The sequence below is a fragment of the Polyodon spathula genome, chromosome 7, assembly GCF_017654505.1.
Source record: "Polyodon spathula isolate WHYD16114869_AA chromosome 7, ASM1765450v1, whole genome shotgun sequence".
In the NCBI taxonomy this organism is placed as follows: Eukaryota; Metazoa; Chordata; class Actinopteri; order Acipenseriformes; family Polyodontidae; genus Polyodon; species Polyodon spathula.
Genome location: NC_054540.1, coordinates 29,939,639 through 29,961,968, shown reverse-complemented (window position 1 = coordinate 29,961,968; position 22,330 = coordinate 29,939,639). Strand labels below are relative to the sequence as shown.

At 37.2% G+C, this 22,330-nt stretch overlaps 1 protein-coding gene across 2 annotated transcripts in view; it reads left to right on the top strand.

The window, feature by feature from the left end:
• The first annotated feature begins 1,454 nt into the window (after positions 1-1,454).
• LOC121318499 (protein O-mannosyl-transferase TMTC2-like) overlaps positions 1,455-22,330 on the top strand; it is a 157,989-nt gene continuing 137,113 nt past the window's right edge. For both annotated transcript variants that reach the window (XM_041255230.1, XM_041255231.1), the window contains exon 1: positions 1,455-1,822. In XM_041255230.1, coding sequence (XP_041111164.1) covers positions 1,740-1,822 — 83 coding nt within the window. In that variant the 5' untranslated portion in view covers positions 1,455-1,739. The remainder of the gene's footprint in view (positions 1,823-22,330) is intronic.

Sequence of the window (22,330 nt, the reverse complement as noted above, 5' to 3'; positions counted from 1 at the left end):
TTCAGTCGGCGTGGTTGCCGAGGGCAAGTGTTGCCGCGCTAGGTGAGCCCAAGGCTTGGGAGGGGCGCTAGGCCCGAGCTGTTTTTTTTTTTTTTTTTTTGTGGTTGCTGTGGCCGATTAAATCGGCGTGAGCCCGTGGGGCCTCCTTACAGCACCAGAAGAGCTCTCCACACTGTATTTGAAAACTACACTAAGCCTCCTGCAGTGAAGAGAGGAATAGCCGCTTACCAATCTCCAAAGAGGGGTCAAAACCAGCTCTAGTCAGTAAACTGACGCGAAAATTAGGTAGGGGCACTCTCAAAAATGATCGAAAGCGTTATTCTACCATGGATTAAATAAATTTGTCAGTGAAAAAAGGATCAGCCAAAAAAAAAAATCAGCCAAATTCGGGCAAAGAAAGCACAAAGCGATCTATGACCTGTCTTTGTGAAGTGAGAGAGAAAATGGCAATGTGCTACTGTGAGGACGTCCCTCTTAAGCAGGAGGTGGGAGGGACTTTCCCCTCACAGAACGGGCCCTAATAGGGCAGCTTTTTTTGTACCTGCTCAGTAATTGGCTGTCAGAGAGCGCTCTTCCCATTCGGTAATGGTTGTCATTCAATTGAAAGGGAACTGCTGTTATTGTTAAGCGTTAAAACGTAGGTAAATATGCGCTTCACTCTCTCTAGGTACCTCAACTCCACTCTCACAACCACACACCGCACGCAGGTCGCGTTCATACAGGTTCCTGCTTATCGCTCATTGGCTGGTATTTACGGTGACTAATTTACAGAACCTCTCACCATTCACACGCACAGTAAGCTCGTCGTGGGCGGAGCACCCATGCAATCGGCAGCAGAGTTATTCACAAAAATACATGCAGTACCGTTCATTCCCATATAACCGTAAAATGACAGACCTACTAGTACTTACAAAAAACGATGATCCCATTCCCCCTTCAAGTTCAATACAGAGCAAACAAAGTCCCAGTCTGGTTGCTAGTATACACACCCATAGCCAGATCATAGGCTAGAGGTAGATTTATATACCGTTTAAAATGTAGAATCAGGAGCGTGTACTGTTTAACTACATAATCATGTATGGGGACGGTAACTATTCATTTTTAAAAACTGAAATGTAAAATACATGTTTTTTTTTTTTATTTTATTTTATTACTGGGTTTATACTAGTTTTAAAATCCTTGTGCTTGTGTTGCCAACCAATGTACTGCTTTATGATGTTGGGTCAGACAGTGCGATTGCATTTGCAGCAAACAGATGACCCGTTAAAAAAAAAAAAAAAAAAAAAAAAAAGCAATTCAATTGATTCCTTCTACTGCAAGTCCCTTCGCTCTCTCAGGTTTAGACGCCCCCTTGACTACAACAAACGCAGCGCAAAGATGGAGGCGGGGTGCCGCGCAGGCGCGTAGAGACATTTAACTACATGCGATTCAATCACTCCTCTCAGACACAGCGGCTAGAGAGTAACAAATCCTGCTCTCAGCGGAGGAACTCTTCCAAATGCAGACAGCAGCACCATAATACCAGAGATCTTGTTCTCCCTCTCGTATTGGATCGACACTAAACCACTGCAAACTGAAAATGGGTTAGTGAGGGGAGATGTCTGGATTATTCACGTACACCACTTTTAAAGGATGGGGAACTGGGTTTTTAATAACAATGCAGAAGAAGATTAAAGAAGAATAAACAGGAAAAAGACTGGAATTGTTTATTTTTTTCTTCACTTTTTTTTTTTTGAGAAATGATTGTAGAGTTAGTGTGCAGCGCTGTGGCTGTTGTCCTCAATTTGAATACACTGGGTGCTGATTTCTGCTACGATGACAGGTAGGAGCACTACGATATTCAACCTGTCAGCAATTTTATAACCCCCTTGATTACGAGGCGGTACTGCTGTGGTATACATTTAAAGAAAATAGGTTACAGTAGCCGGGCACTGAGTCAGACTTCAGCCTTTTGCTTTGTTTTGTGTTTGTTGAGGTGTAGTTCATTGACCACACAATTGATAACACAGAATTGCAATGCGTTGGACTCCACATAGACTAAACGTTTTGCATTCTAGTTTGTAACATTGTCAAGGTTTCGAACAATGGACTACTCAAGTCGAGAGTCAGTACTAAGGTTATCACAATGAAAAAGAGTCCCATAATTGTACGATTTGTTGCACTACTAGTTAAATTGCACAACGACTGCGTCTAGCATTGTGTTGTTGAATTATATTACAAACAAGGTTGCGATTGGTCTTGAGGTTTTCAGGTTAGTTTTTTTCAGAGAAACTCAGAAACCAGTCTTCACAGTAATTCAATTGTTTGTCTATAATCATCTCTGGATTATTTAAACATGTGCACCAGTTGCAGGAAAACAGGTAACTTGTGCAATATGTAAAATCCTAGCGACTGATTAGACTGGTCCTGGTGTTGTCTGAGAACCTGCCAACGATTTCTCTGAGTTCAGGAATCCAGGCACATCGTGAGCCTATGATGAAAAGCTCTACGTTTCCGTTTGAAACCTTCAGATCGGTGACTTTTATTTCCGTTTGTTTATTTAATCTCATAATAAATAAATACAACAAAATCTATTGGCGACGACAGCAGGCCCGGCTAAACGTACTACTAGTACGTTTAAGTAAGTTTCATGTTCTATTGAAAGTACTGTACCGGTGTCCAAAAAGTAAAGATACATTCAGTTTGACTTTTTATTTATTGATTTATTTTTAATCCGGACATTAATGCTTCCCTGGCGTTAGGGTTACGGTAGCCGTGCTCTAGAAATAGATGTTTATATCGGCTTCATATAAATCGCTTGTCCCGTAAACTTTATTTAAGCAACATCACAGAACGCAGTCATATACTGTATTTTTCATTGTGTTACATGAATAAACCACACAGATTTAAAATGAATACCTTTATTATCTCCATAGGTGGAAAGCAAGAACAGTTGCAGTTATAACAAACACACCCTAATACATCCCACCTGCATGCGTATAAATTGGAATCCAGTCTTTTTTATGTTAAACTACATAGTTAACAGTATACTTTGGATGTGAACTAGTCTTTTCCTGTACTTCAAATATGTTCTTATGTAAATGTTGCATACGTTCTATCATCTAGGGTACCATACTAGATGAACCTTAATAAAATGTGTTTTGTTGTGTTTGGGATTATCTGATAATTTAATAGATGGTAATGTTAATGAATCCTCACTCCCTGATAGTTTGCATACTGTGTGAAGTATTGATCTGACTGACTCATCCGTGTTAGAAACATGGCTCATGCCAGTTTGACAGATGTATCATACAAGCTAGGAAATTGTAAAATAACAAACAAACACATTATCCTAGTTATTTAAAACCAGTAGTAAAAGATAACTTTAACTTTTGGTCCTTATCTATTCTCTACTATAGGTATAACTTTACATTTTATTTTCAGGTTACCTGCCTGAATAATTATGTAGACCACAATTAAATCCCCCCTGACAGCAATTACAATTGCTAGTGTGAGTTTTATGAAAATCAGATTACATATGCAATGAATACTAACTATTAGTAACCTCAACATGTTTACACTTGAATTCCTCAATAACGAAATACATTATCCAGGCATGTATAATTGGCATAATTGTAGTCATAACCGGTTTTGGGTGGCATGCTGAAGAACAGGTGTTAAATAATCAAGTAATAACGTATACCTGTTTGCTATTAAACGTGTTTGTGGATTCATGCCTGTCAATGCTTTCTATACAGAATATAGACTCCTGTGTATTATTCTAAATCCATATTTGTCATGGATGAAAGCTGTAACATTTTCCTTGTTAGGTTATCCATTACTGTATGAATGCAGATCAGTTTCCCTGTCTGTAATTGAGCACTTTGCACAAATTCAAGTACTGTGCTTTGATGTTCCAGCCCTGGTGTTAAGTCTTCCTAAAAAGATAAGACATCTGACCGGGTGCATCTGCAACAAGAGAAGATTCAGGGTGACAAGGGACTGTAGGTCACATTCATATGCACATATATCTTGGTTAATGAGTTCTTTTAAAGGGATACCTATTGTTTTTACTGCAGTTTTTAAGGGTAGTCTACATAGAACAGAATCGGACAAAACAGGTGACCATAAAGTGTCCCACAGCCAGAGTATAGCATTTAAACTTGTAAACCTGATTTGAGGTAAACCAGACATAACAGCAGAAGTAATTTTTAATTGGTAATCTTAGCAGAATTCTTGGATCATAATTTACGATTATACTGTAAATTTACAGTATAATCGTAAATCTCGAAAAACTACTCTCTTCTAAATCTTTTGTAGTCATTTTTGTATTACTTTAGTATAAATACATGTTAATTTGGATTTATGTGTTGTTTTTTTCTGACTTTATGTGAACGAAAAGACACACATTTGCCCGTTTTCCCATTGGAAATAGTGATATTTTGAAATTTACCTGTTCTGGTCACAAAAGCAAAGTTTGTGGGGAATAATAGCCATTTTCAATACTTTTGAGGCGTAAGCAATTAGGAAATAACACTTAATACCCAGGAACAAAAAAAAAAAAAAAAAAAAAAAAAATTGTTACACAGTGTTATTTGTTACTCACAATACTCTTGCTATCTGCATATTTTCAGTCACTTATGTGCACTTTTGAAAAGGAACTTTCTAATTGTCAGAATTGTAACCTAATTAAGAGTGCTGTATGGGCAGCTAGCATGGCATTAATTCAGTGTTAACAATCTTTAACATGTTTTAAATAGTTCTTCATGGATAATGTAGGTGGCCATTTTTCAACTATAATTGCTATCTTTAATTCCTGTACTCTGAACAGCATGTTTGTTGTCAGCTTTTTTTCAGTTTCAGTTCAGAATCATATTGTCTCTCTCACAGCCTGTCAGATCTGGTGTATTGCCCTGACTGACACTGGCATGGAACAGAGAGAGGCAGCTTTTATATATTACATACGTTACCATTTGCATAAGAAATGAATCAGTCTTGCTACATATTACAGGTGTGAATAAAAGCTGTAAACAGTTTAGCTCTACTATTTATAGGCCAACTCTGTACTGTTCCAATACCTCATAGAGTTGAGCAGTTTCAGTTAAGCACCATTCAGGGATTTTCTTGGCTAAGCTGAAGGTGCAGTATGTAATGGGAATGGTTTAGTGTTTTAGTTTTCTGAAGACCATAACTTAATTACAAGAACTGTAATTGAATTGCATAATAATTCTTATCACTGGGGGAAAATTAATCTAATTTCTTCCCCCCCTTGAAATATCAGAATCTATATTGCTGAAGAAGTAAAAGCTATATATCTGCTGAGGTCATGGATGAACACTTACCAGGAGCTAAAGCAGTGTTTCTATTTTATTAAGTGATACCTGTCAAAACCTGCCTTGTAATATCATTGTATCTTGATAATATCCTGTTACTTAATGAAAACCCATTCCTAGAATATTTCTACCCTTGAACACAGTTACTCCAAGAAAACAACAGTGGTTGCTTACAAGCATATTTAAATATATAATGCATCCTTTTCTTACTATAACTGGGGTTTCTTTTACCCCAACTTATTTCTGGTTTAAACTACCCAGTGTTGTAGGACATGGTTGGAGAAATCCAATGTGTAATAAAATTGGAATATTAGCTTCCAGTCCCCCTAAAGGTGGATCTGTTTGTTTAATTTGCAGAGGTTTTTCTGTAAAGGCAGACAAACAGAGATGCATCTCTTTCCGGTTCTAACTCTTTAATCATGGCAGCAGATTATTGCTCAAAATCAGCTGTACTTGTGCTGTGCAGAAATGGGATGCATATATTTAAGGTATTCTTTTTTAAGGGTGTGTTCACATTTACATCATATATAGGATATAAAACTGTAGGCATGTATTCTTAACATGTATGATTTTTAAACTTAACCCCAGACGTCAGACCAAAAGTCAGATTGCTGGAGAGTATTCAACTATGCATAGGCTTGCATTATGTTTTACTTTGGAGCCAAAAAGCTATTTAAGAACAGACACAAATGCCCTGGCAGAATGTTAATGGAATATCGATTCAGAACTCGTTACTTGATTCGAAAAGTTGGAAATACATTTTATCAAGTGCCATCTACTGCACTGTAAGTACATAGCTTTTATCTAGGAAGTGTAACGTACTTGAATTGCACTTAATGGGCCATTTTTTTTATTTCGATAACACCTACAAAACTGCAGTGTGCACTGCTATTGCAAGGTTATTTGAGTAACTAATAGTGTCAAGACCAATCAATTTCTGCTATAGTGAAGCAAGTTGCTTTGCAATAAATGATCTGCTCTGAGTAGGTTGTTCTTGTTAGTTGTATATAGTTAAAATTTATTTTATTCCTCTGTGAATTTGCCAAAGTCTCCTGCTTTAAATAGACCTTTTTAATGTGACAGCATTAAGCTCCTTATTAACAAGAAAAGTAGCAAGTTTATTCTGGAAAACGTGTGTGCAACAACCTATAGACCTATTTTTTCTCTGTGATAATTTTCATGCCATGATGGAATCAAACTTTTCTTGCACTATTGCTAAACTTGAGCAGGAGCGTTCCTGTACTGGGGAAACTCAAACTGTCTGTACACTGTAGGTAGTTCTGTGACTGTCTATACTAGAAAGTCAATGCATGTTAACATGTCTTGATTGCTTCACAGGCTTACAGTCACAAAGAACACAAGGGGTGACACGACTGCTGTGATATCCTTCTACTTTGGGCTTTGCCAGTTTCTTGTTCTGTACCCTCTCAAGGCTGGGTCAGTTTGGGACAGGCATGTGGTGTGTTCACAGCCTGGGCGGTAACCCAGTTTTTTCTTACCCCTTGCTGTTTTAGAACCTGTAATTAAGTCCCTCAGTGAGTGATTGCAGGCCTAGCAAAAGTGTTTCGGAGAACTAATCCGCTACATGGTGACTCCAGCCTCAGAGACAATCAATAATTGACATCTGCTTGATTTTTAAGGAGCAAAATAAAATGTGTTGATGTAGCTTTTTGTTTTATTCATAAAAATATTAATACAGGTACAATGCCTTTTCTTTTCAAAGGGCTATATTGACCACTGAGCCCTGCGACTGAATTACCTAGAAGTTTAACAGCGTATCACTGGTACTTTGACCATGTGGAGCCACTCCATGCAGTGCAGGCTTCCAAATCGCATAGTAAAACATTTAAAATATTACCCTCATAAAATGGTAGTAGGTTCAGTAGTACAGCTGTATAAAAGTAAATTGTTGTAACTTCATTTGTTTGTGTTTTTGACGATAGCAGTACTGTACCTTTAGGTGGAAGAAAAATAAGCTCACCACGATTATAAACAAACAACACCAGTATGTTCCTAGGGATTTTTTTATGATGTATGCTGTATGTTAGGTAGGGTCATCAGAGGCAAAGACATACAACACTTTGTTAAAGTGTCTTTTATTCTTTTTTTACACTGGTAAATTAGAAACATAGTAAACACTAGTGTACACATACTCTACAGTAGGAGTCAGGAACCCACAAGACTTTTCCTGGTGGACCAGGAGCATTGTTTATTGTTTTATATATCTATTAACAGTTATTATATTTATTTCTGCTATCTCGCTTCTCGCACTGTCCTAACTCACTTGTTGCTGGGTGGGTTTAGCACAGCCAGGACAAACGCGTCACTGGTTGCTAGGCAGCTGCATACACTTGCGTAGCTCGGACAGCTGTGTCACAGCAGTATGCAGTTGCTCCACATTGCAGGAATTTGGTCCTTAATTATGAATACATTTTATCATTCGAAGTAAAGCCTCAGCTCCGACAGCAGAAACGAATGCTAGTGGCAGTCAGTCAAGACGGAATCGTCAGAGTAGCCAGCAGAAAATGACTATTTCTTTGTGGAGAGCAACGGGAAACCAATATCCTGCCTTTGCCAATAATTTCTTGTCTGCAAGACTTGCAGGTTGCTCAAATAACCTTGCAAAACGACATTACGTAATTACTCAGAGTGACTTTTTGAGAACATTTCCAGTTGACTCTGCCAATCAAAATGCTGAAATTCTGCGGCTGTAATTACGTGCAACAAACACGATCTTTGAACCATTTTATGGCTCGCTGTGAATTGTGTCTTGAAATTCTTTCAGAAAATCTTCCAAAGAAAGTAGGGATGTTCCAATCAGTCCATGAGCAATCGTGTCTCGGATCAAGGAAATTTGGGAAATCGTCAGATTCACAGCTGTGTTGCTACAGCACTTGTATTTGTTGTACACATACAATTGCCTGTATCCTTTCCACTGCATTATCCACCAAGAAAATGTGTATGTGCAAATGGGACAATCTGATAAAATGAAAGACTGCATGGAGAAGGTAGTGAAAATTGTGAATTTCATCCAAGCAAAAGCTCTCAATCACTTCAGTTTCGAGAGATTATGCTCGAGGCTGATCTTATTTCACACTGAGGCCTGTTAGCTACGCTAGAGCAATGTTCTGTGCTGGACAATGACACACTGCTGAGACACCTTTACTTTCTTACGGAAATCACAGGACACTTAAATTAACTGAATGTGTCATTGCGAGGACGTGACAAAACAGTTGCTAATTTAGCCAAAAGTGTCCGACAGTTTGTCAGCATCTGGATTTGTTTGTCGACCAAATGACAAAGTTTGATTTAACTTATTTCCAGTTGTTGAAGAGAGAATGGATCTCATTTCTGAAAGATCCTTTCTCTTTTGCCGTCATAAATGTGAGAGAGTTGGATGAACTGTTGGCACAGTGTCGGCAGCAATTTGAAAGTGAATTGCTTTCTCTGCAAGCTTCATGTGGAGTTCATTCTGAGCACCTGGCCTGATACATTTCAATAGGAAGATTGTGCTGAAATCGAAGTTTAGAACAGACTTAGTGAGGTCAGTTGCATTGTGCAGTGAGCAACTCACTGACTCAATATTTTGAGCTCCTTCTGCAGAATAAAGCCATATCCACACTGGACGCAAGCAATGCGAGCGAATAATTTAGGAGTCCGTGCAGTCAAGTGGGAGTATGTACACCAGTAGTGAGCGATAAGAGCGACGTCACTTTGAGAACATTTCGAGTCACTGAAATAGAACCTGTTTCTATTTTTTTTCTTCTGTCAAGGAAATTCATGATTAAATTCATTTTAATGTAAGCATTTTCCAGATATTTAATTAAGTGGTAATTGGGTTGTAACACTGATTCCAGAACATTCTTAACCAGATCTGCTGATTAAACTAAAGGCACAGGCCACAAACTGTGTTAACTCTTTGAAAGTCACCTTCCAAAATGCAATCTGATTGTCCGGTCAATTAAGTGTCATAAAACTTACCAAGAGAAGCTATACTGACTATGCAATTGTACCATTATTGTGTTGAAAGTTAGTTAAAATGCACAAGTTGACAAGTTATTTTAAGTAAGTTTCCCAATAAACATGAAGTGTTTTGTGTTTTAAACGAATATTATAAACTAATAACTATTTTTAAATATTATCCTTTGATTGTGTTATGTTTTATATGCTTGTAATCGTAGTTTTGTATAGAGAATGAAACTGAAATTCATATGTTTCTCTAATGTTATATTAAATAGGAGGTTTAAATGATAAATGTAAAATCCTTTGATAACGAAATAGGTGAATACATTCCATTTCTAACACACCCTTTTTATGAGACATGCAACTGTCTATCAACCAATGGAAGGACCGATCAAGCACTTGTTTACAGTACATTGGAATGACTATACATTGTGTTATTTAAACTCAAAACAAGGATTTTCTTTCTCTCTGGAGTCGCGCTCTCTGAATTCACTCGCTGGATTTGCTCTTCAAAATATCTCATCACTCTCATCTCATCAAATGCTGAAGTTCTTCAATGAAGACACAGTGATGTAATCTTCAAAGCTGTCCCAGAGAAGATGGGCTCCCTCCGGAATGTCGAACGCTTGTACCTACAGAATTCAGAGATACTGTGCTGCTGCACAACTTCCACAGAGAGGAGGACCGTGTTAAGAAGGCTTTGTTTTAAACATAGCACCAACAGAATAAGTATTAAACCTATATTGTGTGTTTACAACTAACTCAACTGAAGCCATGCTTTTGATATCATCACAATATGTAATGTACGTCTATTCAACTAGATGCTGAACATTGGACATGCGTACTTAGCCATGTGGAAGTTGGCACATGTATATAGATGAACTATTAAGACTGCTTCACTAATGCAGAACTCTATGACCAGAGAGCACATCAAGGATTCATTATGAACATTTAACAATGCATTGCTTTTCTTTGAATGTTTTATTTTGTTTCTTCTTCATACACATGTTTTTAACTATGAAGCCTGACCTGTATTCTTCCTTTGAGAGAATAAATGTAATAATATTTTGGATTGTTAGGTTTATTTTTGTCTTATAACAAATACACATTTATGATTGATTTGAAGCACTTAAACATACATAATATTAATTGTTAATCTCTTTTCATCATGAATCTAGGGATAATTAGGCCAGCATCGCTAGTTCTTATTGAGGTATTGTGTTTGTTTTGGTTAATAATTACATTATGAGCTATAATGGGTATTTTCTTTACTAGTAATTGGCGAGGACATAGTTGTGACATAAATCCTAGATATACAACGTAAATATGCACGACATGTCACGTGACTGGAATGAAACTGACAAATCTGAAGCAAGTTTAACACCCTTGACACATGTCAAGTACACGCCTCAGAACAAGTCACGCCTCAAAACAAAAAAGTTTATGAGGTGCAGCAATATCCGTTATTATATGATTGCAAATTGAATGACTACAAAGACATCCAGAAGAAAGACAGTGCCTGAGTGGAGTGTTATTTTTTTATTAATAAGCAAAAATATACCAAACCATACATGCAGTCTGTATATCCAGCATTTAAATGAAAAATATGCACTTCTGCTGGCTTTTGAAAATAACACAAAAAACTTAAATATGTGACTTAATTTTAAGCTATGGCTTTTTTTGGTTTGTTTATTTGTTTGTTTGTTTTTATGATAAAGACCGTTTTGTTCACTGAATTGTTCTGTAGCACAAATCTGTGACAAAAAGGTCTTTATATACACTTAATGAAGTTTTGCGGAGATTCACCAAACAAACAAAAATATTATTGAGGTCCTGCTATTCAAGGCCCTAAAACGCCACCAGCAATACGTTTATATTCTATGTGACACATCCCAACATTACCAAGCTCATACATAGTTTTGAAGATTATAAGCCACATTTATAAAGCATTTTCTGTCAAGTTCACCAGACTGTTTTAAAAGGAAAAACTAAATAAAAGTAAATAAGACAAGGTAAGTGGTGACCAGTGAAAAAGAATAATAATAATAATAATAATAATAATAATAATAATAATAATAATAATAATAATAATAATGAAGATGGTGATTATGTAGTGCGAAACAACATTATTATTATTATTATTATTATATTATATTATTATTATTATCATTTTTATTACGTTGTTAAGCGCTACATAATCACTGTCAATAAGAATAATAACAATAATAGTGTTGCACTTTAAAATACTTTTAATAGTCTTCTAACAGCTGGAGATGTACCGGTTTTCAAATCAGACTACAACTACTGCTGGTACCACGAAAAAAAAAAAAAATAGTACTACGACTAGAACTGTACAATTGCTACTAATAATAACGGTAACCGTAAAGCTGTTGGATATATAGGATTTTTCAAGTCCAACCTTTATTTATTTTATAACAGAGTTGCTGGAGGTCAGGGTGGTAACCTTATATCAAAACAAGACCTTTTGTAATGAGACCGCCCATCTCTACTATGTCCAACAGGAATGCATGGGTGGTGTCTGGTGTGGCTTGACATTTGGCGACTTCGCTCGAGTCGCTCTGTCCAGTGTGGATGCAGTTTAAGAATTCTCAGATTTCTCATTGGTCATTTTGATAGAACAGAAAGAATTGATCAGACAGATTTTGTAGCATAATTTTCTTATGCTAATGTTCCTAATTCAAGCAATGTAGTAGGTCTACCTATTTTGCAACTAGAGAATCTTTTTTTCCCAATTCATGTACAAACTTGAAATAAATTGCTGTTACACTTGAATGTTTAAGTAAAAAAAAAAAAAAAAAAAACACAGTTTAATTGATTTGTTGTTCAGTTATAAGACACCTGTATCCATTTTTAACATCCCCACTGTTTTTATTTATTTTTTATTAATAAATTATAATTTTATAAGTATTGTACACTTTAGCGCTGTATGTGCATGTCTGTATGTGTATGTCTGTATGTGTATATATTTATTTTAATTCATGAAGACCTTTTAGTTAAAATACCGGTATGTTTAGAAATCTAGTCATATTAAAGTTAAAAATAGTTACATGTGGTGGCCCATGGTCACATTTGGTTTCATCACCTCTGCTCTACAGTCACTAACAACCCCCAAAAAAACATTATAAATAAGAGGCAGAATAAGTTGAGATGTAGGTCAAGTAAATCCGTTGTCACAAAAACATGTTTCATCCTTTTTTAACCATGCTGGAGCAGACACAAGTGGTTTGCTTTTCAATTGTCACTTGCTCGCCAGTATTTCTTTTCAGTTGTATCATTTAACTTGTCTTGTGATGTCAAAAATAATTTTTGTGCTTCCTTTAATGTCTAAAGAAAGTTCAATGCTTTTCTCAAATTAAATACCTAAATCTGAAACTGTACTTGTGTGGTTGTTTCTAGTATTTAAGATGTCTCTGGGCTCTGTTAATTCAAACATTCGTTTTGTAATTTATGTAAAAATGGATTATGTAGAAGAAATGTAAAAGAACATGTTGAAAAGACTCCCTGTACCTCCACACTGTCCTATCTCTCTTTACTAGGATACTGTTCATCTTCAAACTGAATTGAAAAAAAAAAAAATAAAAAAAACAAATAAGATGGATAACATATCTCCCAAGCTCTTGGCCCCAAGAACGGAGAGAAAGAAACAGTGGCAAATGAATGTCCATATTTATATCCACCAGGTTGATACCCATGTGAGATGAGCAGCTGCAAACATAAGACGTTTTGTATAACTGCAGTGTCTCGCAATCATGGTATAGTTTAAACAAAAACAGAATTCTGTGGGGTCTGTTTACTTCTGTAGTTTAACCTTCTGTGCTTCATCAGAAAGCAGACTTTCAGCCAAATACTACAACTGCTACAGTTGGAATTGCAAAATGACATCTTCATGCGATGTTAGAACCAGAAGATTTACTTATCTGGAGTGAGTATTTTCAATATAGGCTTGTAATGTTGACCTAAATAGTAATGTTTAGCATTGTAGAAAAGCTGTTTCAGCTAAATATGACTTGGCCAAATTTTGACTTGGATATGGAAACCATATGGGACATTACACCTTTAGATATAATCCATGTGGGACAGGAGAACGGCAGGCCTTTGCAATAACTAAGTAACTCCATGGATCTTGCTGTTCAGATGTTATTGCCAATGCTCACAAAATGCTGGCTTGAACACCAAAAAAGTAAACTTATTCTAGATGATGGATGGTACTCATATAAATTTTTTTTTTTTTTTTAAGTAACACAATGCTGATGTCTCTGAATGTATTAATTAAACTCTAACGATGTCACTCGCTGACCACTGCCACCCGTTGCCCAGATGCTGTCTAGACAGGAGTCTTACGATAGGGAAATGCATAAAGTTTTTATACATTCTGTCTGTTGTCTTGAGGGGTGGTTATACAGCCTCAGGTTGAGAGGTTGGAGAGCCTTACTTATGAAGACTTTTGATTACTTGAAGTTGCTGGTATCAGAGGTAGGATATTGGATAGCCCTGGTACCTTCTGTGCGCAATGGAAGGAAATTGTTGCTGTGATTGCTGGAGTACATGAATACTGTTATGGATGTGTTGTCGGAAGGGCGCAGGGGTTATGTGGTTGCAATGCGACTGCTTACCCACCATTTCATAAAATGGCTTTTTGTATTGCTTACAACATGGCAGCACTTGTACGTGAAGCTACCTAACAAAAAATCACCTGATCGTTCAATTGGTGATCAAAGAGGTCACAAATATACCATACTGCCAAACTTGCCTTGATCTGAAAAGCAATCTCCATTAATCATTTGAAAATATTGTATCCCAATAAAACGAAGTGATGGCCCAATTAAATGACAAATAGCATTTATGCAGAAATCACTGTTATCAGTATCCCAATTAGGTGGTGCCGACTGTAATTATGTCTATTGTTGTGTTTCAAAGTCCAGGGTTGTAAAAATCAATAAAATATTTCATTAGGACCTCATTGCTAGCTGTATTCCACTCACATCCTTACTGGTTGTGTTTGCTTTTATCATTTTTGTCTGTACTTTGTTCTTGTAGTTATGTCTTACAAATTTTAGTCCACTTGGAGGCGAGTGGAGTGATGCATACCCTTAGTAAGATTCAAGAACAGTTTTCCAACAATTTCAAAAATTGATATCAGTAAATATTGGTATTAAGGAGTTAAGCGTTGCCATAGGACAACTTGTACAATTATCATCTTGTCCTATTTTAGTGCCAAATATTAGAAATAATAAAAAGAAAGGGTACATGTTAATATGCAGTAGGAGCATTAATTAGTAGTAGGGTTATAAATTAGTAGAAGTGATGAGTACTGGCATTCATTAGCATGAGTCAGTGCTCAAAGAGCAAGCATTGTTTCGTAGTGTACAGTTGCGAGTTTGTGCTTGGTGGTTTCAACGGATCGCTTTGTGGTCGGAGGTACAAAAGATTGCAGAGAGCCTTCTGTGCCTTCCAGTAGTACCGATTTGGATGAAAATGTCCCAGTTTCAAAGAAGGCAAAGCTGGCACCAAAGCGTAACAATAACGAATGGTGGGAGCTGGAATTTGCTGTTATTTTTGGTTCCACGTGTCTGTGGGAGACTACGTTTTCAAACCTGACCGAGCTGTTGTCGAAAACGCAGTCAAAACCAAAGCATGCCAAGTTCACACTAAACTTTAGACAGTTGTGCTTTTTTATTCCACTGTTTAGTTTTTGCAAAATCGGGGCACATTTCTTTCCACTTGACTAAGGTGTTTGTTTAATTTTAATAAATTAAAATGTTTATTATTAGTTAGTATGGGTTGATTTCTGTTGGACAAAAATGTCACAAAATATACAGCAGCTTTCAGAACTTTCTTTTCCTCAGACAAAACATCTGTATTTTTTTTGTCCTTAGTTGAAAATGCTGATATATTTGCATTTTGAATTTTTTTTTTTCATTGCTACCTTAACATATTGGTCACCACTAGTTTGAAGCCAGATAATCCCAATTGATCAAAAGGGTTTCACTTTATTGTACTCTTGTTCACTTTATTGCTGGTGGATCCCTGAGCCCATTGAGAGCCACCAGAATTAATCTCAATACTTGGTGTATTGAACAACCTTGCTTTAAAGTATTTCTAATTTAGTAGACAACTGATATATACATTTAGATTGATTATGACCCCACATGGATTTAATGTTATGTCCAATTTACTGTTCTAGCATTTTGATATTCATGGGATTAGTTGGAATACATGAGATTGCTGGTGAAACACTGATCCATCACAAAAACAGCCTTGTATGAATTATGAAAGAGGCTGCTATGTTCAGCACTAAGAGGTTTTGCTTTTCAATTCATTAGCACTTTTGGCTCAAGGTACATGGTGAATGGATAAAATGATGACATTATCTGTTTTGTCTTTGTCCATTGTGGAGAAATAAATGGTCGCTTGCAGCCCGCTCATTTTGCCCATGAAATTTATTTGCATTTATTTCCATGTATTTGAAGTGGGAAATGGAACGACATGACACCAGTGGTTTAAAAAGCACAAAGCAGCCCAGTGTGAACATTCAGCATCATTGTGAACCAAGTTGTCAAAACCCAACCAGTCACTCTTTTGTGACCACCTTTGAATTAACAGAAATGACAAATGAGCATTCAGGTCATCAATGAAGGCTGCAGTGTTGTCTTATTTTCATGGAGGCTGTGTCATATTTATATGACCAGATAGATGGATAGATGCTAGATGATGTGAAGTGAAGTACCATTTTATGGGTTCAGCATGAAATTATGTCCTGTCCTTTTATAACCTTGAAAGTGTTAAAGATTATAATATTACCTAATCCGTTTTGGTGTAATATTCCTTGTATGTTGTTTACATATATGCAATATTTGTTTCTTATTATTCAATGCACTGTTTTATTGGAATCCTCACCTTATGCAGTTTGTCTACATTTCAAAGAGGTTTCAGTCATTTTGTGATACAGAGCCCTTCTGTAGTTCAGAGAAGCAAAACTAAAAACGGGCATTCCATGGTATGCTGAAACAATCTTACAATAACGAGTGCTAAAGAAGACCCTTTGCAATTTCCATTAGAATCAGTTAACAGGTTCTCTAAATATTGTGTAATCAACAAGTGTAGTAATTATCCTTTACACACACACACACACACACACACATATATAGATAAACAGAGGTTTTGTACCGATGGCCCATCGCATGATCAATCCAATCACTAAAATAACAATTTTGTTAAGCATTTCCATTAATTTAAAGAACTTTAGATCTAACAAGGGAATCGCTATACTGGCACTGCTGTAATGCTTCTCTTTTATTCAAACTTGCAACACTGTCTTCTATGTTGCCGTGGAGTGAGAACTGCTGATCCCACCCCAGCTGTGAAAACACTTGAACAGAATGCACCTGAGGCCTCTGTGATATGCAGCCTCCTGTGCTTCATGCCTTTATCTTCTAAGAACAAAGCAAAAAATACCCATCGAAGTTTCTTTCCTTCAGAGAGAGATGTGCGAGAGACATACACTCATATCATTTCATCATGTCCTTACTTAAATTTACCAAACCACATGGCAACATTTTCACATTGATTAGCAGGTTTCTTACAGTGGCAGTCCCCTCTAAGTAACTTTTACTACATATCACAGGTGTTTCCTATTGTCTTCAACCTTTATGAAGTATGGGCTATGCTCATGATATAACTTGCAATTTTGCAGATAGCCAGGAGGACTTTGTATCAGTTACCACCTTCTGGCTGAGGTCTAAGTCAGTGAGATGCTGACTTCAAATCCCTTCTCAGCCGTGGTCTTGGCACAAGCAACCTCGGCCATACTCCCACTGTTGTAAAATTTGCTTTAAGCTGAAGTGAGATTTGATGGTGCAGATGGGTTCACCTGGAGGCACTCAGTCTTAACTCAGTCGGCCCCCTAAGCAAAACGAAGTGCCTCAGCTGCTATATAAACCTACACAAGGTTTAATAAAAGAAGAAAACTAAACACAATTGTTACAGTTCACTGACAGACGGCTAGGTTACATACTGCACAGGTGGCCTGAAGCCTGACCTGAATGATTTTACCATACATTTCATCAGTACATATCCTTTCAGAATGCTTTACTTGGCATGTCTATAAAAGCAGTCCATTATTGTTAGGTTAGGTAAATGTTGTTGTCTTCTCCGCATTATGTCTACTCTCATAATTTTATCATGTCCTATTTTTTCTAAGGCAAACTAGTCAATTTGTATACCATTTGAAAGGTATACAAATTGTCCATAAATTAATGTATGTAGTGTTAAAGTGCTGATAATTTAAAAACCGGATTTGTAACCCTGTGAATATCTTTATCAGAGCTCTGTGCTAGTGTAATCCCATTACCTGCTGTAAAGTGTGTGTCCTGTGAGCGTGCTACCATATTACTCTGGCTTTGTTTATCCAGCTGCAAGTGGCTGTTGTAAGGTTAAGAATCTCTCTTCTGTTTAAAACAGTTTTCATAAGCTGATTCATTCCAACAATAAATTGTTGTTGCCCTTCAGAACCTCACATATTATCAGGGCTAAATTAGTTTTACTTTATTGTGCTGATAATGAGAAGCTTTGAATGAGCCAGCTAAATCTCTGGGTTTTGTAAGTTGTTAGTGGTTGCCAGGCTAGAGGTTGGCCTGACACAGGGCAATAAGTGTGTTTAGTAATTTCTTGTAAACTCCCTCAAGTATGGCAACCAAAACTGTGGAACAAGAGATACATGTTGTCTTTGCTATGCAGTGTTCCCTCTAAGCTTTTTAGATACTGAGAAACTTGCTGTTTTGACTGAGAGGGTCAATTACACAGTGTAACAAATTTTTTTTTTTTTTTTGGTTCCTGGGTAGTAAGTGTTATTTCCTAATTGCTTATGCCTCAAAAGTATAGAAAATGGCTATTATTCCCCACAAACTTTGCTTTTGTGACCAGGACAGTGATATTTTGAAATTTACCTATTTTCCAGAACATTCCAGATGGATTCAGTACTGAGTAAACTTGGAGTAACTTCTAGAACTTTCTAGACCTTTCCAGTAATATAAATAGTAGTATAAATACAGGAGCCTTAAGCCCACCAGTTCAATTTAGTTCCAGCTGCCTAAGTGGATACATATCTGCATTTTTCTGAGATGGCCTTGAAGTATGATGAGTACGGCTGGGAGGTCATAGGAGACTTCAAAATGGTGGCATTCCTGATGGGTCTCCAAGGCGGTTTTACCAAGTTTCCCTGCTGTCTTTGCCTTTGGGACAGCAGGGACACCAAGGTGCACTACCACAGGCGGGACTGGCCACAGCGGACCGAGTTCTCTGTGGGGAGGAACAACGTCAAGTGGGAGCCACTGGTGGACCCCCGGAAGGTGCTGATGCCACCACTGCACATCAAATTGGGCCTTATGAAACAATTTGTCAGAGCTCTAGATAAGGAGTCAGCAGCCTTCAAGTACCTTCAAGACTTCTTCCCTAAGCTGTCTGAGGCAAAGGTCAAAGGTGGTGTCTTGGTCGGACCACAGATAAAGAAGATCCTGGAGTGCAATGAATTCCCCAAGAAGCTCACTAGTAAGGAGAAAGTGGCTTGGAACAGCTTTGTCGCAGTGGTTCTGGGCTTCCTGGGCAATCACAAGGCCGAAAACTATGTGGAGCTGGTTGAGACTCTGGTGAAGAACTACGGCACAATGGGCTGTAGGATGTCCCTCAAAGTCCATATCCTTGATGCTCATCTTGATAAATTCAAGGAGAACATGGGAGCGTACTCGGAGGAGCAAGGCGAGCGCTTCCACCAGGATATACTGGACTTTGAACGCCGCTACCAAGGACAGTATAACGAGAACATGATGGGAGACTACATTTGGGGGCTGATTCATGAAAGTGATTTACAGTATAATCGTAAATCTCGAAAAACTACTCACTTCTAAATCTTTTGTAATCATTTTTGGATTACTTTAGTATAAATACATGTTAATTTGGAATCATATGTTGTTTTTTTCTGACTTTATGTGAACTAAAAGACACAAATTCGCCCATTTTCTCATTGGAAATAGGTAAATTTCAAAATATCACTGTCCTGGTCACAAAAGCAAAGTTTGTGGGGAATAATAGCCATTTTCTATACTTTTGAGGCATAAGCAATTAGGAAGTAACACTTACTACCCAGGAACAAAAATTGTGTTACATAGTGTTATCAGTGAGAAACCTTCAGCCACACATTAACCCTTAATATATTTTTTGTTGCATTGTACAATTTAGAAACAATATTCCAACACAAGTATCTCAACAATTTTACAATTTACTTTAAATTTAAACAAGACATTTATTGTGGCTCTGCCTGTGATCTTGATCCTATGCAGCTCTGTCGGTTGCTATCATAGATATAGACTGCATGCTTAACTAGTGGCCTGCTAAAATTGCTTTATACTACTGCATAAAACATGGGCTCTGCACTGCCTTTAATTGTAACTGTCTTTCGGGGTACTAATTGTACCAAATTCTGTTTTTCAAAAACGGACATTCCCACTTTTTATCAACGTAATAACTAAATATGGCATTTGAAGATAACTCTAATGTTGGTAGTTAAAATAAGTACATTTAACAAATACAGTAACTCATTCGTAGATTTCTAATGTCATGGTTAGTAATTCAGCAGTTGTGTAAAAGTTGGTCTAGTTGCTTTGTGCAGATGTGTAGATGGGTCCAATTCAATGTGCAGTTTATATAGATGAGTCTGATAGAATGAAAGTTTCATATAGATGGGTCCGATACAGTGCAATTCAAGAGTCAATTCAAGTTTCATAAAATCAGGTTCAGATTTATTATTGGCCAGTCACCATTCCAAATTCAACTAAGTTGGGGGTCTGGCCACTAACAGTAACATTTGAGTTATTTCAGGATACGTAAGGACTACTAAAATGATTGTCCGTATTATTAGGCATACAATGTGTTTCCAGTTATGATAGAGATTTAATATCTACATATATGTAGTTATAGATAGTTCTACATTTGAGTCCCCTTTCCCCAACTTCAGGAGCTACTTGCTGCTTCACTGTTAACTATGCTGGGGGAGGTGGGACTGGGGCAACCTTTGGCTACCTCACAGCCTCTGCCTGGCAGCTCTATTCAGCAGTCTTATGGTTGGCAGTGAAGAACCTGCACTAGTCTCCTAGTCCCCTCAGGAACAGAAACCACTAATTCCATCACAGTGATAGCTATTCACAGTGGAGATTGATCATCTCTGGATTGGGTTTTGATCCAGGCTTTGCACATGGCTAGTATCTGTGTTCCAAACGGTTTTCTGAAGACAAGCAAGCAACACTTTATCTCCATCTTCAGAAGTTTGGAGTTAGTTAGTCCAGGGGTCAAATGAGAAAACTCTAATGTAGTTTAAACAGGCAAACACACCAGTGATAATTCCTACATTAGCTTTTAATGTCAATTAAGTAAAATGAAATCATTTTACTTTAAATTGAAATAAATTGGCCATCACAATGCTGTTTACCAGTTTTATCAAGGTACTGCCTTTAGAAATGTTTCGCAGTATATGTCACTGATATACAGAGCAACCAATTGGATTATTAAACCAGTTCAACATTTCTGGTATTTCCCTCCCTGTTGGTATTGTTTATTAATTAGCTGGTAGCCAATGTCTGGTTTCTCCAGACTGGACGTGCCTGCAACCAATCCCTGCTGCTAAAATGTATAGGATTTGCATCACTTAATGTTTTATAAGTTCAGAGTCAGCTGCTGCCTTCCATACAAATATCTCCTCTCACTATCTCTCTCTTACAGCTGTAGCTGCGCACCTCATAAAACATCTCTAGAATGCTGGATTGTTTACTTCAGATGTCGGGGGCTAGTTAGCTGTGATGTTATGCTCTTTTAATTCAGCAGAAAATGTGCCAAACAGGGGCTAGTAAGAAAAGCTGATATTAAGGAAGGGGGTTCTTTAATTGCTAACGCTGCTTTTTATTGGGTTTAATGATGATGAAGACAACAGGAATACAATATTGCTCTCATCAGTCCTGATAGAAATATAATGATGCTGCCTTTATACAGCGAAACACAGCTTCTGTTCATGAGTGAGAGGCCACAAGTGGCAGGGCTACTTGTTCAGTTAGGCTGTGTTTTTATGGGTTTAATGAAGCAGATTCCAGAAAATCCTTATTACCGGTGCTTGAGTAGAGTATCACCGGAGCATCTCAAAATCAGTGGCTTGCAACTGAGTTAATAGCCCTCTTCATTTATGAATCGCATAAGCAGAAAAAAATGCAGCATCTGATGAAACTCAAGGTTGTTGATTTTTCTGAATTGTAAAGTAGCTTTTTATTTCAGTGGTTTTTTTTCCCCCTTTACATCTTGACCATTTGTTTCATAGTTGTGTGCATATAATCAGACTTCAATGAGTCAACTAAACATTTTCATCCTGTTTACTGTACATTTATGCAGCTATATCTAGTCTCACAAATTCAGTGACACATTTCTGTTATCTAACTCTCTCCTGCACAGGCTTAATTATTACACCACATTAAAAAAAAAAAAAAGCCTCTAAAAGTATTTGTTTTAGGGTATTGCAAAGGCTATCCTAAAAATGGATGATACTGTTTATATATAAGTTAAGCAGCAGCAGCAACTGATCCAGTGGCTGTTAGGCAGTCTTCAGAGGCTCCAGTGTGAGTGCTGTATTAGGCCTTCAAATAAAGACTCGGTGAACAGTAATTAACACAGTTGTGGACATTTGAATGCTTGAGTCCTGATGTAGTGGCTATAGTAAGTATCCACCCCCCTTGGACATTTTCACAGTTTGTTGTGTTACAACCTGAAATCGTGATGCATTTAAATGGGATTTTGTTTCCTTTGATTTACACAACCTACTCAACACTTTGAAGGGGCAAGAGAATTTTTATTTTGCACAGCAGTTAATGAAAAATAAACCTGAAATGTCTTGGTTAAATAAGTATTCACCCACCTGAGTAAATACTTGGTAGAACCACCTTTGGCAACAATTACAGCTGTGAGTCTTTTGGGTTAAGTACCAGGTTTGCACACCTGGATCA